The sequence below is a fragment of the Pyxicephalus adspersus genome, chromosome 4, assembly GCF_032062135.1.
Source record: "Pyxicephalus adspersus chromosome 4, UCB_Pads_2.0, whole genome shotgun sequence".
In the NCBI taxonomy this organism is placed as follows: domain Eukaryota; kingdom Metazoa; phylum Chordata; class Amphibia; order Anura; family Pyxicephalidae; genus Pyxicephalus; species Pyxicephalus adspersus.
Window position 1 is genome coordinate 105,537,829 of NC_092861.1, and position 18,066 is coordinate 105,555,894.

General features: G+C 38.8%; 1 protein-coding gene across 2 annotated transcripts; it reads right to left on the minus strand.

Moving 5' to 3' along the window:
• Nucleotides 1–3,629: 3,629 nt before the first annotated feature.
• TAF5L (TATA-box binding protein associated factor 5 like) lies at nucleotides 3,630–11,360 on the minus strand. 2 transcript variants are annotated; one of them, XM_072409233.1, is made up of 5 exons: nucleotides 11,128–11,360; nucleotides 8,711–8,855; nucleotides 7,774–7,878; nucleotides 6,246–6,973; nucleotides 3,630–5,341 (listed from the first exon to the last, which is right to left on the minus strand). In XM_072409233.1, the coding sequence occupies exons 2-5, from the start codon at nucleotides 8,850–8,852 to the stop codon at nucleotides 4,544–4,546; spliced, it is 1,773 nt and encodes a 590-aa protein (XP_072265334.1). In that variant the 5' UTR covers nucleotides 8,853–8,855; nucleotides 11,128–11,360; the 3' UTR covers nucleotides 3,630–4,543. The 2 variants fall into 2 exon arrangements, with proteins under 2 accessions (XP_072265334.1, XP_072265333.1); XM_072409232.1 differs by having other exon boundaries at nucleotides 11,138–11,359.
• Nucleotides 11,361–18,066: the final 6,706 nt, after the last annotated feature.

Genomic DNA, 18,066 nt, shown 5'->3' on the forward strand with positions numbered 1-18,066 from the left:
CAGGCATCTGCGTCTCTGGTGTGTGAAGGTTAGGGGACGTACATGTCAGCCGGGCCGTGCGAGCGTGCCACTGGAGGGCGCGATCAGGCAGGAAATTGAAAATAAGTTTTTTTAAATGTACCATTTTGACATTTACCAAGTTACCAAGCCGGGAACACCATTTAAGGGACCTACAAGCTCAGATCTGTTCTTTTTGCTATTAATATATTTAAAAAAATAAATTGTGTGTTTGCCTTACTTTCTTTGGCAACCTGTCTTTCATTGTGACGTGTTGCACATGTTATCTCCTTTTACATCTTTTGTTATATTCTTAATGGGTTTTTATGTATTTGGATATGGGTGATGTCTGTTTTTTTATTTTTATTTTTTTTCCTTTTACCATTATCGCCCCTTTTTTTTCCCCCCAATTAGAGCAGGCTACATCAACTGATCTCACTCCTACGCAGTGAAAGATTGGTTAATGTAGCCAGAAGAAAATAAAGAGGAAGATGTCGGCGTTCGGCACAAAGGCGGATTTTAGGATGGCATGGGAAGGATTTCAGGATGGCAAGAGAAATCAGGCTCTCTGCACAAGTAAAGGTAAGTAGGATTTTTTTTTTCATTTAAGTTTAGTTACGTTTTAGGCAAATGACCCAACTAAATATTTTACAAAGCCGAGTGTGATAAAACAATGACATTAGTGGACAAAGATACACTCTTTAGATACAGCATTAGGAATTTAAATACAGTCTGTTGGCCAAAATAAATCCCCCTGCCTCTGACCAGTTTCAAGATCGGCAATTATTAGTAAAAATGCCACAAATGCAATATTAATTTATTCCAAATGTTTCTGGTTTTCAGAAAGACAGAAGCAGGGACTACATATTTAAAGAACACTATTTCAAATTTCTAAACCACTGTGTTACCCTATACACAGGACATCAAGTCCCAACATTCCTTTACCATGCCCAAACCCGTTTTGAAACTGTTAAAACGTGCCTTAACTCAAGATTTTCACTTTACATAAAAGTAGACAACCCCTATATGTAAAGGAAAAATGTTATTTATTTATAAGTGCATAATCCAATCACGGACATGGGCAAAAGGGGCACTTTTTTTAATAAGTGAAAGATGCTGATCCCGTGCAAGCACAGGGAGATCAGTTCCCTTTTTTTTCCCCATTTACAGCGGACTACGTCTACAGGTTACCTGCACAGTGCGGGATCGGGTAACGTGCCAAGAAGACTAAGGAAGAAGATGGAAGAGAGGACTGAAGATGGCGGTGGCCAACACTTCCTGAGCCCTGGGACAAAGAGGAATTCCAGGACGATGCGGGAAGCACCAGCTCCATTGAGGGAACTGTAGGATTAAAGTTAGGTCTGATTTTCCTCTGAAAGAGGAGGGGCCTTGAAAAGATAGCCATTACATAGCCATTTGTATTCAAAAACATACCTTAGAAGTAACATATTGTACTTACCTGTTCAGCTGCTTGTGTTAAAATTGTTGCCACTTCATGAATCGCACCATTTAGCTCTTTGGCTGTTTCCCTTGATGCAAGCTATGGTTCCTCACACCTTTTGTGACAGAGTGAAAACACTGGGTCTGATTTAATAAAGCTCTCCAAGACTGGTCAAGATAGACTAATATTGGAGAATCTGGGTGATCCAGCAAACCTGTGCAGGTGTGAGATTAAGCACTTTTTTTTTACAATATAGGAATGCCCCCAATACACAGAAGGAGCAGATCACAGCCACTTGTAATATGTGCAGATTTCCCCTTAGGTCTTTACCACCATGGCAGTAAAAATTAAAAAAAAAAAAACACAAAACATTTTTCAAGTATATAAAAGGGAGGTCACCCTTTAAATAATGGTAAAATGTGGAGATGCTTTAAGAGCATCATGCATGTGATAGTGGGATGGGGGCAGGACAGCTAGTGCTGCCACTCAATACTGCCCAGCAAGTGTAAGCAGATGGGGCAGGACAGTCTGTAGCCCACCCTCATCACTGTACATAAAAAAATAGGCAGTGTGTAATGGGAGTGTGTAATGATGTTATCGGCAGCACAGTGTGATAGCTTCTTCAGCCTAACAACTCACTCTGTTCAAACCATCATATATCCTAAACCAACAGATGTAACAACTTTAAAGTTTCAGGGTACATGGGGAACCCTCACAGCTATGGCTTTCTTTGGAAAATTTCTAGAAATAGAGGTTGCAGGTTTAAAAACTTGTGAAAATTGGGGCTGATGTTTCTAAGGCGAGTGTCTAGGAGCACAAAAGTGAAAATGCAAAATGAGGACCACTTAAGGCCACTTGCATAGCATTGGGGAGGACCCCGAAATTTATACCTACCTTTCACAAAACTATAACTGTCATACTGCGCTACCTTATCTGCTTCACTTTGTTGAACCCCAAATTATCTGGAAGGAGAAGATGTGGAAAACCAAAAACCTATGTGATAGTGGGGGACACATGTAAGAACATAATGTAGTAGAATAACTCATACTTATGAAATCACACTGCCCTGCCCTGTTACACATATCTGTCTTCTTCTCTACTTTAAACCCCAATTTCTCTAGAACAGAGAGATGCAGGTAAACAAAAACATAGATGCAAGTTGGGACACCCCTCAAACTTTCATTACCATGGTACCATTACAAGACAAAAAAAAAAACTCTGCCCATCAAAAAAATTGCCTTCTTGTTACAAATCACTGTACCCTCCCAGTACCTGAACCCCAATTTTGTTTTGATAGGCAGAGTTTATGTTCTAATGATGCCATAGTGATGATTTTTTAATGGCTAGCCACAGATGTCCCTCACAGATACTGCCCCACTAGAATTGGGCAGTAGTGTGTAACAAGGCAGTGCATTTTCAGGGGCAAAGTTTTTCATGTTCTAATGATTCCATATTTACTGAAATTTTAGGGGGAGTTAATCAGAGAGAAGCAGGCAGAGTAGCATAGTATGATAGTTATAGTTTTGTGTAAAGGTAGGTATAAATTTTGGGACACTCTGCCTATGCTGCTTGCTATTTAATTGGCCTCAGGGCCCCCAATTTCCATTTTCAATTAGGAGCTCCTAGGCACACTTGCTTTTCAAACAGTATTCCCAAATGTTCTATTTTCACAAGTTTAATAAATTGTGATCCCCGTATCTTAATATTCTCAAAAGCTGGGGTGCTTACTACTAGCCATGACTGTCCCCTGGGCAGCCTGAAAATTCAAAGTTGTTGCGTGAAATGGTTTAGGAAATATAAAGGTTTTAACACAAAGTTTCCAGGCTGCCCACACACACACACACACACACACACACACGGCAATGGCTATATGGCAACAATTCACAGACAGCAGATGGGGGTGGGATTGTTTCCCAATCTCATTTTAGCTATGCTAAGCTGTGGAAAACCCCCCTTCCCCTGCAGAGGCAGGACAGCCATGTGCTCTACCCACCAGAAAGGGACTGGGAAGTACTATGAATTGACCATGTGCGGACAGGGTCACTTTAAATTAGTCATGTACTCCACGACCAATTTATGAACAAACACAACAAGATCTCTCCAATTGAGTTTTTCCTCTGACATTGTTGCCAAACTTTCTCATTTGCGAATCTAATGCATGATAAGACCACACAGCTAATGACAACTTGCATATAAATTACACACCATTTTATTGGGTTTGAAGAGACCAGGGTAATTTTTTTAGGAATTGCTCAATAGAATGATAAAAACAGCAAATAACATAAACGCAAACAATAGGCCTAGATTTTCCAGCTCAGGCCTACATAAATAACCAGATAACACAAACCAAAAGTCCAGTCATCTGTAAGCTGAATGACCACCAACATGCAACTTCTAACCATTCAGGTGCTGCTGCGAAAACAACATTCAGGGTAACTGGTAAAAAAATCCAGGTGCTTCAGTTGTTGCCAGCAAGAGGGGTTTAATGGCTGTCACCATGTCATGCTTGTTGCTGCAAGTTTAAAAAAAAGCATTATGGTTAACAGCTCCCCTAACTTCCATTTTCTAAACATATATTAACCCATTATTCATGGGTTTCATTCGATGTGGTCCCTTCGCCAATTCACTGCAGTTCTATTTCATTCTCACTGGAATAGCATCAAGACAAGGAAAGTCAAGCACTAATTACAAAGTCATACAAAATGAGAGTAGGCTTTTCTGTGCTATAAAAGGCATTATGTAGGACATTTAAGACAAGTCAAGTTTATGTAACAGATGGATATCCACATTGAAGACGCTTAGTGCAATCTGATTTTTTTCTTTTAAATAAATCTCTTACCTTATTTTAATATTAAAGACTTTAATGGGCTTGTGACTATTCATGTAAGAAAGTAATCTGAAAAACTTAAGACAACCAAAACTTCTTCATTTGCATATAACATAACTAATGGCAGGTATGAACCTGAACTGAAGTAAAGTGAGCATCCAAAGGCTGCAAAGTAGTGTGCAAACACTAAATTGTTTTTTTCAGAGGTTTAGGATTGAATTATCCTTGGAAAAAGGTTACAAATTTTAGTCTTATTAGGTTTTCAGTGGAAACCAACATTAATGTTCCTGGTGTTCTTGTGCAGTTCCAGTAACCATAAGCAGGTTACATGCCATAAATTGAACACTCAACACATTATTAGTCTGTCCTGTGTATACACCGACTAGTTCACTAGAAGAACCATCAGAAGGGGCATTACAATATGTATTTCGAATATCCCATACACGGACAGAGTTGTCCATAGATGCAGAAGCAATTAAGCTGCTGTCAGGACTGAATGCAAGACTGTTGATGTTATCAGTGTGCCCTCTCAGCTCTTTATAGAGTGTCCCTGATGCCAAATCCCAAAGTTTAAGACGCTGATCCTCCCCAGCTGAGGCCAGGTAACGTCCATTTGGGGAAAAAGCAAGAGCAAGCACAGGCCCTCGATGTCCTGTGAAGAGTCTTACAGAGTTTCCTTGCTGACTACTCCACAATCGAACTGTTTTATCAGTAGATCCTGTGGCAAGATAATTAGAATTTGGATGGAATTTAATACAGTCAACATCAGCTAAATGTCCTGCATATATTCTGAGAGGAAATGTCCTATCAAATGACCAGAGCCTGGCTGTGCGATCATGTGAACCACTTGCAAAAAAAAGACTGCAGGTACTAACATCTAGGTCCCAGACTGGATATGCATGGCCTTCGTACAGGACAGTATTTGTGTAGGTTTTAAGGTCCCAATAGCGAATGGATGAATCTTCAGAGCAGGACAAAAGGCCAGAGCTGTTAGAAAGGAAACGGGTACTATAAACTGGCCCACAGTGTCCTCTAAGTATCTTAATTTCACTACCAGCCTGGTCTTCATCTTCACCCTACAAAAAAAAAAAAGTAACAAGTTACCATCATGCATAATGGAAATTTTAGAGATTACAGTATATTAGCCACTTCATTGTATCAAAGAAATACAAATAACAGTTTTAAATATTGCTTTTACCCTGAGAGTAAAGTTAACAGAATGCTCTTAAACAAAACAATTGTATTCCCCTGGGTAAGTCAGAGTTATTTCGCAGTGGGAATAAAAATAGTATACAGCTTAAGTATTAAGTTGACAAACCATCAGGAACGTCAAACAACTGCTCAAGCTAACATATGTTGACCATCTATGGACAAAGTATATTTAACCTTTCTTTAATTGTAGTATTTAAGTGGCTTTACCCAATTTTTATCCAATAATTAATCTCTAAATCATTGAAATCTCCCAGTAATTAACACGACATGCAGAATTATAACATATAACACAAAACCAAATTATTTTAGGTATTGACTGTACATTAATATAGTAATTAAAAATAGTTAGGGTTTGATCAGACCTGAGTTTTCTTTTTCAAGCATTTACTGCTCAAAAACTTTTGTCCAAAAAAGTTTTTTCATTTTCTTTCATTTGACAGTCGGAAGGAAGTAGCAGCATTTCCATGCAGTTTTCTAGATGGCACAGCAGTTTGCCACCTCCATGGACCGAAATAGATGCGTTTAAACATGCCTAAAAAGGCTTGTACGGGCATTTGCAACTGCCTGTATGGGTCTTTTAGGTTTTTTTTGTCTCTTGAACTAAGCAATAAAAAATGCCAATATAGGCAGTTGCAAATGATGTTTTTGCCTGAAATCCATCCTGGATGTCTAGCCATGCATAGTAGACGTCCAGGAAAGAGAACGTTTGGCACAGCAGTTTGCCACCTCCATGGACCGAAATTTTTTTTTTTTTTGCAGGGCTCATACCTCTTCTTCTAAAATATCACAAGCTAGTCGTATGTGAGAAACATTCACAGTGTGTGGTTGTGTTTTTAATTTTTTTGACCTCAGGCTCCAAAGTTTTACAGAAGAGTTGTCAAATCCAGCAGCCAGAAGTTTCCCATTCGGAGAGATCTCAGCTGTATTCAGCAAGTTGTCGGTGTTGTAAAATGCATAAAAACACACAGTTGTCAATGAAGGTGGACCATCCTTCACTTTCTTTATGCAGTCGTGCAACTGTTCAAGAGCGGCTTCATTTTGCAAAATAGGGGTTGGAACATCCTGTGAGTCAAGGTTGTTACTCTCTCCTCTTGAAGAAAAGGTTTCACTTGTATACAGCTGGTACTCTGTGAGTCTGACTGGTTGTACGTCTAGTTGGATGTGCAGAGTGAGCACCTTGAGAAGAGCACTGTTGTTATCACTTTGAAGGTAGCGCAAAAGGTAGTTGTAACTTTCCTCTTGAAGGCGTACCACATATTTGTTATCTAAAAAAGCTCTCAGTTTGGTGTTTGAGTGAATGTCCTGCATGGTCATCGTTGTCTGAAGTTGTTCAATTACATCTTTTTGCGCTGGATGATTAAGAAACATGCCATGGAATCGACTGTAGAAACTATCCACCATGCTTTTAAGGCTATTCTGGACCATGTCAAGGTGGAGGTAGACAAACAGAGGATATAGCAAAGATGTTACATCTTGACTGTAAGGGCAGTTTTCTTCTACAAAAAAAATAAATAAATATATTTATATATAAAATATACTATTGTGCATTGCAAACACATTTTTTTGATTTTTTAAGCCAACCCTACACTCAATATCTTCAAATGTCCCCTACAGTAACACCCCAAAAATTTGAGCTTCTGAATCACAATATCACATATTTTTTCCTTGGAACCTAACACCTAAAATTCGAGACATAAACTGTATCCAAATCAGCTGATCCATAAAAGCATAAAGAAAAAAAAAAATAATATTAATAATAAAACCAAAGGAAAACAATTTTTTAAGTTGTTAAAAGAAGACGGATTATTACTGAAAGTATGGTAATTTTATTTCTAATGAAAGTTCAGCTTCTCAGAGAAGACGCGGGGGGGCGGGGGGGTGTCTAGGAACGTAACCCCAGCGAATTTCGGAGTATTACTGTATATATCAGCCAACATTTTAAAGCAAACAACCAGTATACATAGACTAAAACATTTAAGTTTCATTGGACAATTGTACATTTTTTAAACATTACAAATGTCCACTTTGATAACATACCAATGCAAAAGACCTAACATGCAAACAATTGTGGTTTTCTGAGTCAATGTATTGCTCTCTAGTACTTTTTTTTTTTTTTTCTAAATTTCTGTCCCGCTGACAACACTTTTACCAGACAAGATATGAGAAAAAAAATGAAACTGCCACATACAGATCATATACTGAATATTATTGTTATAATTAATACCTACATAAAATTATCTGAGTACAATTTTTTTCAGGACATATGTAATACACATGGAACAATAACACTACTTACCTGAAAGGAAATTCCTCAATCTTGCAAACTGCAATTCATATTGATGTGGGTCAACCTGCCAAGGGGCTGAAGACACTGCACTGGTGCAGCTAGATTCTGCTTGTACTAAAAAAAGTGCAAAATAATTCATTAAAATTATAAACTAGAAGAGGAGAGCAAACATCACTGCCTGTACCAATATGTAATATGATATGATTCTATTTCCCTTAAAGGAAATTTCAGTTTTTTCATTTACTACATATAACCGAACACCCTTGTCCTCGTGGTCATTTCACTGAGCCTGCAATGCATTTTATTTAAATATTAGTTTTCAAAACACACTCTACCCAGTATAAAAAGAATACTTTTTCAACACACTCGCTAAGTGCATCACCTATGATGCCTTTCAGCTCTGAGTTCTAATTTATGAACTGTCAGAGCTTAGCGTAAATTTTCTCTCATTTTTATAGGCACCCTGAACTCTGTAGCCTCCTGGGCAAGGACTGATGTGTAAAATTTCAGGTGTTCTGTAATATTCTGAATGATAGGTTGATATATATATTATAAATAACCACACAGGGAAACATAAAAATACAGTGTTCTTTAGTCCACACACAAAGTAGTCTCTGCACCAACAGGCAGCAGATGAATATAAATTGCAACAGATATATAGCTTTCACAGGTCAGTACTCTAATACAAAGAAAGGGACCCTTAGTTTCCTCAGAAATGTACCGACATTTAGAGACCATTATATATGTATCTAGCCTTGATATATGGGCACAGTTTTATTATTTTGAGAAAAGGTTCTTTAGGTGCCTTTTTAAAATTACCTGCCCTATATATGTTTGTAAACCCAAAAATAATCCATTTAGAAAATAGATTGGCAGCAAGCATAAAATAAAAGCCAAAATTTAGACATTTTGGGTGACAAAAGTTTATAGAAGAATATCCACTTACCAGTTAGATTAGCTGCCATCTCCTCTGCAGTCTGACAAAGCCTCAGCCCTTGCTTTAGGGATCCTTCTATATCTATGAAGTGACGACGTTTGAGATAGCAAGTTACTGCCAATTGAATCTGCTCTGTGCGTACCCGCTTCATGGTCTGAAAAAAAGATTTAAAAAAATTGCATATATATATATAAATATATATATATATATATATCACACACACATATATACACACACACACACACACATACATACATAAATAGTGTTCGACCCAGAATTTTTTTTTTTAGCTGGGTGGGAAGAAATGGTAGGCAGGTGGCAGCCCCTCCACTGTGAACCAACTCATCAGTAACCACCCAAAAAACAGCCGGGTGGTTACTAAAAAGTGCAGGGTGGTGTACTCGACTAAAAGGGGCTGGGGCATTTACTGGACAAGAAGACCCTTTAGGCTTAGTCTACACAGACTGTTTCCCCAGCGTTTAACCTGAGACTTTTAAAGTCCATGTTTGAAGGCCCCAATGCATTCCAATGGGCTAATCTACACCAGGACATTTCCTTCAGGCACGTTTTTGAGCGTGATCGTAAACGTTGCTTGCAAAGTTTAAAAAATTAAAACGTTGGATAAATGCGGGAAAATGCTTGAAAATGCTTCTATTGAACTCAATGGAGGCTTTTTCAAGAATTTTTAAGCTTTTATGAAAGCTTCCATTGAAAAAAATGGGGGCTTTTATAAACGTTTTAGCAGGACTTTGGACTCTGGAAGCCCCCTTTAATAAGGAGACTCCAAGATCTCCACCACCCCATCCTGGGGAATGAGTACAGGGGTACATAAAACCCTTTACTCAATATGTGTAAAAAATAAAACAAGGCTTTAATGTTAAATTATTTTAATTAATGTGTGTTTGTGTAACTAAACTATTTTTTTTACAGGTTATCCCAATGACAGGATGATTCCCAGGGCTGCAATGAGCACAGCCCTGGGACTCCTCCTGACAGTGAGGGATCGCAGGGCACTAAGGGTTAAATGAGGACAAGGCTCTCCATTCACTCCTAGTGCTCTGTGATTGGCTAAGGTTTTATGTTTCTCAGCCATTTAGCACTAGACATGAATGGGGAGCCTTGTGCCCATTCATCTCTAGTGCTGTGTGATTGGCTGATAAATAGGAAACCCTGATGACAACTCAAGCATCATCAGGATTTCCCTTTCTTTAGCCAATCAGGGAGCAGAGCAGTCTGCGGAGCTCTGCTATGCTGACAGCTCTGCTCCCCTGATTGCTCCCGCAGCCCTAGAAGAGCTGTGACATGTTCTGTATTTGTATACATGTCACAGCTCCTCCATGGCTGCGGGAGTGATTAGGGAAGCGGAGCTGTCAGCATAGCAGAGCTTTGCTGACTGCTCTGCTCCCTGATTATCTGAGGAAAGGGAAATCCTGATGATGCTTGAGCTGTCATCAGGGTTTCCTATTTCTCAGCCAATCACACAGCACTAGAGATGAATGGGCACAAGTCTCCCCATTCATGTCTAGTGCTAAATGGCTGAGAAACGTAAAACCTCAGGAGGATTCCAAGGGTTGTGCTCATTGCAGTTTTTTTTTTTTTTTTTTTTTTTTTTTTTTACACAAACACACACATATTTAATAAAATAATTTAACATTAAAGCCTCGTCCAATTTTTTTACACATATTTTAACCCTTTCAGGGAATGAGTAAAGGGTTTTTATGTACCCCTCTACTCATTCCCTTAAAAGTAAAACTTAAAAAAGTAAAAAGTGCATAAAAACGCATATAAACGTGGTAGGAACATTTATATGCGTTTTTAAAACTGTTCATGTAGACCCAGCCTTAGGAAGTTTTATGCACTACATGGAAGAGGAAACTGCAAAAACAAATTGTGAATATATCATAACAAAAAATAATAAACTGCCTGGTTCTCACATAAACCCCACAGGTAATACAATACTCATTCTATGACTTTATATGTGACCTGGAACACTATCCTTTCACCAAAAAGTAAGCAGATGTTTGAGTACACTAGCCAACTAACCCATTGCATTACAGTAACATCAAATAATAAACCTAGGGGGTTCCCTAAAAAATAAAAGTGGCAAACTGCTTTTGGGCAAACCTATTAAGCGATTAGAGCCATTACATTCCAATACAAGCACTGAATCAAAGTACACACATATAAATTTCCTGGGAAATAGTTTACACAAAACATCAACTAACATCACAGAGCAAACAAGAGAGGCCCCCATGTGAGCGGTCAGTTCATCCAGCAAGTGATGAACAAACACGGACTGGCACCGTCCTCCCTCATAGGAACAGCCCAGTCATTGAGAGGACTAGTATGGATAGTTTCGCTATCTTCACTGAACACCCTCACCCCCTGCCCGCTAATAAAGCCTTTGTAGTTTTACTGGTAATGACCAAGGCGTACTCAGGGTAGGCTCGCCGTCGTCCAATTCCCGGGTGCTACTGAAGCGCGCTCATCGAAATCAAGCACCGTCGTAAACCAGCATAGAGCGTAGAACGGAAGTGACGTGTGTGTAAACAGTAATACAGCATTTCCGGTTCTCGAATCTCTTGTCATTCGGTCTAACACAGCAGCGAATGCTGTAGAACCACAAGGCTGGTCTCTAGGTTGATGTAGCGTTTGGGAAATGCAGAACTCGTTAGGCATTATCAATGAATTATGGGAACGAGGAAATTACGCCCTGGGCATGCGTCCTAGCTCCATCCCCTCTGTGAGGCAGAGAATATGGGAGAATCCTATAGGTAGCATGAGGGATATAGGAAGTGTGTTTTTGGCAGCAGGTCGGATGGAGGGCAATAGAGGGGAAGTAGTAAAACATTGACATTTAGCATTTTAACATGGAGTTTATGGTCAGCGTGTAGAATATAAATGTACAGAGATATATAATGTTTATTAGCAGTGGGGGAAAGTGAGCGATTTTAGAATGTGGCTTCACTTATGTAAACTGAGAGATCAAGGGGTTGTCATACTGGAACATATAACGTCTGCAACCCAAATTAAGCCGGACCCAAGTACGTTTTGTGTAGATTAAAGTGGGGCTAAGGACAGGAAACAAGTATTTAAATAGAAGTGTCCATATATTTCCCCCTTCTCTCTTTCACTAGTCAGGTCAGCTCCTGTTAGCTCCCAGATCCCAGGGGCTCTTACACTTCATGGATGCCTGTTAGTCAATCACAGGCCTAATATATGACTATAGGCACACTGTAGGTCCCAAGGGGGATGCACACTGACTATGCTAGCACAAATATGCATGGGCATTGGGATGACGACAAGGACTCCCCAACTTTTTATTATTAGAACTAGCAAACACTATTTAGGTTGGAGATTACAGACATCCAAACTTGGAATCCGATAATAAATAAAGATTTTACCAAGAGTGCCCTTGTGCATTTAGTCATTCTAATGCATTGTGTATCTCAGGTGCAAGTTCGATTGATGTAGCCTGCTGTAAATGGGGAAAAAAAGAGTGCCGATCTCAACTGTGCATTTCAGGAAACAGCCCCATCTATGTACGCAAATCTTAAATGGATTCCTTTAATTATGGAGTGCATCACACACACAGTTTTGTCCTAGGAGTTTCATTTCTTTAGTGTGTTGGGGTGCCCTTGATAATAAATTGCACCAATGTGAATTTATACATGCATGGCACGTTAACACTATGGGCTAGAATAGATAGTGCTTATTTACAACCACTAGGCACACAGGAGTGGTAATAGGTGGTAGCGTTTTTATTCAAGAGTAGGGGAGGGGGGTAAAAAAAGGGGGGGGGGCAAACCGAAAGGCTTTTAAGATGGCACTCAAATTGACTTTCTATAAAATTTACAATACTTTATTAGGGTAATTTAAAATATATGAACACATTATATTAAAATATTCAGCTGTGAATAGGTACATATATACTTTACAAGTACATCTTGAAGAAAAGTGGTCCGAATACCAATTACATAGTATCGTATAATATCTCCAAACCCGACGTATTTTTAGATGTTTGTAAATAGCTGCAAGCCTAGCAAACCCCACCCCTTTTTTTTCTTTAACCACCTGGGCGTTACACTGATGTCTAGATTTTTGTACCAAAAGCGTTACAGGTTTTCATGAAATTTTTTTTTTTCAAATTGTAGACCTGTATTTTACAGAAATATGTCCGCATAGGGGTCTAGTAGATATAATGAATATAAAAAATGTTTGAAACACACAATCATGTAAAAAAAAAAAAAAAATTACTTTTAATAAAATTAAAGGAAAAACACAAAATTCAGCTTAAACAAGAATAAATAAATAAATGAAAAATACTGAAAATGCGATAATTTGGTATACTGTATAGTAATATATTTTTCTAAAACACCTCCCTAGTGTCCAACGTCACATACCTATAGACAAAACCACATACCGTATTTTCCGGTGTATAAGGCGACTGGGCGTATAAGACGACCCCCCACTCTAACCAATCATTTGGGGGTCGTGTTATATGCCCAGTATTGTACTGTTCCTTCTGCCTGTCAGATCTCACTATTGTGAGAGAACTGAGAAGCAGAAAGAACTGTACACTACTAGTTCTTAGTAATGAATGGGCACGTTCCTTTAATGAATGGGCGTGTTCCAGTGGAGAGCCAATCCAGGCTCTCCACTGGAGAGCCAATTCAGGCTCACGTCCTGCTTTTCAGCTTACACGAGTCCTGCTGTGAAGCAACGCGAGCCTGCCCAGGAGGACTCGTGTAAGCTGAAAAGCAGGAAGACAGAAGGAGGCATAGGGGGACTCGCAGGGACGCCAGACCAGAGAGGGGACTCGCGGGGACACCGGACGCTGCAGGTAAGTACTGGTACCCGGCGTACAAGACGACCCCTGACTTTGTCATAGATTTTTCGGGGTTAAAAAGTCGTCTTGTACGCCGGAAAATACGGTAAATATATTTTATTTTATTTTGGATTGGATTGGATACAGGAGTTTGTATTCAATTCAATACTGAAAATGCGATAATTCGGTATACTGTATAGTAATATATTTTTCTAAAACACCTCCCTAGTGTCCGTCACATACCTATAGACAAAACCACATAAATATATTTTCTATTATTTTGTATTGGATTGGATGCAGGACTTTGTATTCAATCCAATACAAAATGAATGAATGAGTTTAAATTTGAATTTCCCGCACACGCGCCGACGTAATCACGCACGTCATCCTCCGCCGGCCGGCTTCTTGTTTCAGAGATCACCCGGCGCTGGAACGAGAACGACGCTGGATGATCAGCGGGACCAGGTAAGAAGCTGGCCGGCATCTTGTGTTCCGCCGGCCGGCATCTTACCGGTCCCGCTGGTATAGGAGAAGGCACCCGACGCTAGAGAGGGAGATCGACGCTGGAACACGGACACGACGCTGGATGAGCACAGCGGGACCAGGTAAGTGGGGATTTTATTATAGTGAGAAAAGTTCGGGGTTAACGATAATTGCAACTTTTTTTAGCACGGAAAAGTTCAGGCTTAACGGTTGGGAGGTTAAAAAGCATTGTTACTGTTGACAAGCACATCCAATTCAAGTCTATAAGTCTATATGGCTGGAGTGATAAATTGTCCTTGAATGTTGCTTGTAGCTTCAGAAAAAATGCATAGCAATGCTACAACCTTCTACTTGTAAAATAAAAAAATCAGAACTATTTGTTTCAATGTTGTTCTTTTTTTGCAAGAAATTTTAAAACTGTTTTCCAAAAATGTTTATGTGAACTAAACTTCAGGCTGTGTTTAGACTTGAGTTGAGGTTGCTGTGTGGTTACTGCTTCCTGATTTTCTGTTTGAGACACTGGAGTGCATATTCACATATCCATAGTTATTATAGTAACAACATAGTTGATACTCTAGCAGCTTGGGGTTTAAATGCCTTTTGTTTTTACTTTAGGTTTGCTGAAACAAACTTTTGGGAAACATCATTCTGGCCTGATATTATTGACATAATTCCATTGTTTTACATTATATTGTCTTGTGTGTAGTTTTGGACTTTGGATTTCACCATTAGCTTGGGTAAAATGTTTTATGATAATGTGTCTAGCAATTACTATTGTATACATTGTTTATAGTGGCCCGTTCAGTTTAAACCAGTCTTTGGACATCTGTACATGTTTTTCTGCTATTAATATATATCCTAAAGAAGCAGTTGTAGCCACTAAATGTGTCGGGAGTAAATTTTTTTCATGATTTATGTTGTGATTTTTTTGTTTTGTTCTAATCTTTTTTATCAACGTATATGCGTAGTGTAAAGTTTTTGTAATACATTGAAATAAAAATTATATATTTTTTAATTGATGGGTATGCTAGTAATTCCCCATGGGCCTACACACATAAATTGGTAGAGTGGGACTTTGTTTTTTATCATTGTGTTTTTGGGTATATGGCATGTGGTTGATAATATCTTAGGGAGGTTTGAACTATGTTTGTGTTCTTAGTTGTATTTAGGGTGGCAAACACCTGTTCTTTCAAATTCCCGTCTATATCTGAATTTTTGAGTTAATCAGATTTTGACACATCTTTCTGAGATAAAATTTTCTAAAACAGAATGGGATCGTTTTTTATCAACTAAAGTTCAGTTGGATTCACATTTAAAGACGTGTAAAGATAAACGTCTTTGAGAAGGTTTGAGGATCCAATTGTTCCCTAATATAAAAAATATTGATAGAATTTAAGCAGAATGGGAAAGAACCCTTGATGATTGTTTGGAGGAATTGGTGAAACTTCCTATTACATATTACAATCAGGAATTAACAAAATTAGAGCAGGAATTGGTTCTCGTTTCCACTCAAAATAGTACTCTTATGACTACTCCTATATTTAAAGCCAAAAGTCAGGAACTTGGAGCTATTTAGAGTATTTTTATGCAGACCTTTTCACTAAAAAAGATCAAAAATTTCAAGACGACCTTTGGGCCTCCATGCAGAATCAAGCATACAATTGGACAACTAGTAATTGCATTAGCAGAAATATAATAGCTGTCTTGTCCAACCAAATATCAGATCCCTCTCAAATCTCTAATGTTGATTCAGGAATAACTAATAATCTTCAGTAACCAAACATCAATTTCCTAATCACGTCCTTTTCAAGGACAGAAAGGCAAAAAACGTAATAAGAGAGAACGTACATACAGGACTACAAACAATGGGCTTTGTCTGCTGATCAATTGTCTTAGAATACTACCACATCTATCACAAACACTTTGAACACTCTTATCTCCAATCCATCTAAATCAGTAGTGCCCAATCGTTTAAGTTCAATATTTCTTTATTAGAAGGTCAATTCTAATATAATCATATACAAAAACAGTTGCCAAAATATTTAACCAATTCCTTTTACATAATATATATATATATATATATATATATATATACATAAATTATATATCTATAATATAGAATATATAAAAAAAAGGATTAGGAAGGGACTTCTGCATGGTGCATCACATCTAACTGGTGATGCGATTAGCAATAGTAAATTCTGGGTGTGCAATAGTAAATTCCCGCTGGCATCACGCCCGGAATTTACTATTGCTGATCGCATCACCTGGAAGATGTGATGCTCGCATCCTGGTGATGCAAGCAGCCGTTGGTGAATCTAGGGGGTGAGGCAGAGCGGGACATCCCCATCGCATCACCCGGCAAGATGTGACATCTTCCGGGTGATGTGGTGAAGTGATGGATTTTGGGGGTGGGAAATTTAAAAGCTGAATACTATGTAATCTGCTTTTAAATATTTTTTACAGTAAAATACACATAAAAACACAAAGTAAAAGTATAAATACACATTTTAGTGCGTCAAGCATCATTGCCCAGTGCCCTGATTTACATACATTTTGCCCACTCTGACCTTTTGATGACTTATAAATCATTTCCTGAATGTATCATTTGATTACTTTGTCTTTGACCTTGAACATTCAGACTGAATTTTGGAGACTTGACAACATGGCATCCAAAAGGGATCCCGCCGGCGCAAGCGCTGTTTTGGAGGAACATGAAAGCAGCGATAGCGATTTGGAGTCCCTTGTTGAATTGAGCAATAGTGATTCACCAGGAAATTTGTCATCAGACCGCAAAATTGAACTGAGTGACGATTCTGAACCTGAGGTCAGTGCTGTGCGCACATGGCGCTCCATTGATCTTGATGAGGACCAGACAGCACCGCCAAGATTTCCATTTACAAGCGCACCTGGGATGAAAATTGAGGCTGAATGCGACAACCCCCTGGCATACCTAAAGTTGTTTTTGAGCAATAAAGTTATCGAAAATAACATTAATAAAGTTTTGAAATTTTTTGCTAACTTTTTGAAATTTTTTGCTAATTTTTTTTTTATGCAAACATGTATGCTGCTCTGTGTTTGCTAACGTTTTACATTTTTTTTTTGCAAACGTGTGCTTCTCTATGTCTGCTAAATTTTTGACATTTTTTGCCTTTTTTTAATGCAAACATATATGCTGCTCTGTGTTTGCTAACATATTACTTGCAACCTTCACCACACTATAAAAGAACATATCCAAAAAAACTTTTTTATTCTGTTTTATGCAGGTACACTGGACAACAACAAAGTGCTCCACACCTGAGGTTTGCAAGAAGCAGAAAGTGAAAACCTGTGACCAAGGATGACATTTGGTTCTTTTTGGGCTTGGTGATCTTGCAGGGAGTTGTGAGCAAACTCGTGCAGAAGTGGTACTGGTCCAAGAACAAAATGCTTGCCACTCCATTCTTTGGCACAGGCATGCCAGAATACCGAGACTACCCATCCTGCACCAAAACTGAAGAAAATTTGGGAAGTTTCATCAATGTTTACAAAAAGGAAGCTGAAGACAGGAGAAATTTTGCCAGGAAGAAAAGCAGGATGATGGCCCTGAAATGGCGCGACACAAAAGATGTGTGCCTGATGGGTACTGTCCATAATGCTTCCACTGTTCTGGTACACACAAAACGTGGGAAAGAAGTGATGAAGCCACAGGTGGTGATTGACTACAACAACACCATGGGAGGTGTCGACGGAGCTGACCAAGCTATGTCATTCCACCCAGGGATGAGGAAACAGCAAAGGAAGTACTACAAGAAGATTTTCAGGCATCTAGTTGAGCAGTACCTATGGAATGACTACATTATGTACAGAAAAAATTGTCAGAAGCCTGTGAATCATTCAGACTTCATTTTGCAAGTTTCCAAATCCATAGTCAAGAACCACCAAATACCATAAGTGGCTATGAATAGACCTAGACGTCGTACTTCCACCGCTGTCATCCCAGAAAGCCTGACTGGTTGTCACTTCACTGAATACATCCCACCAACCCAGAAAAAGGGAGCACCTACAAGGATGT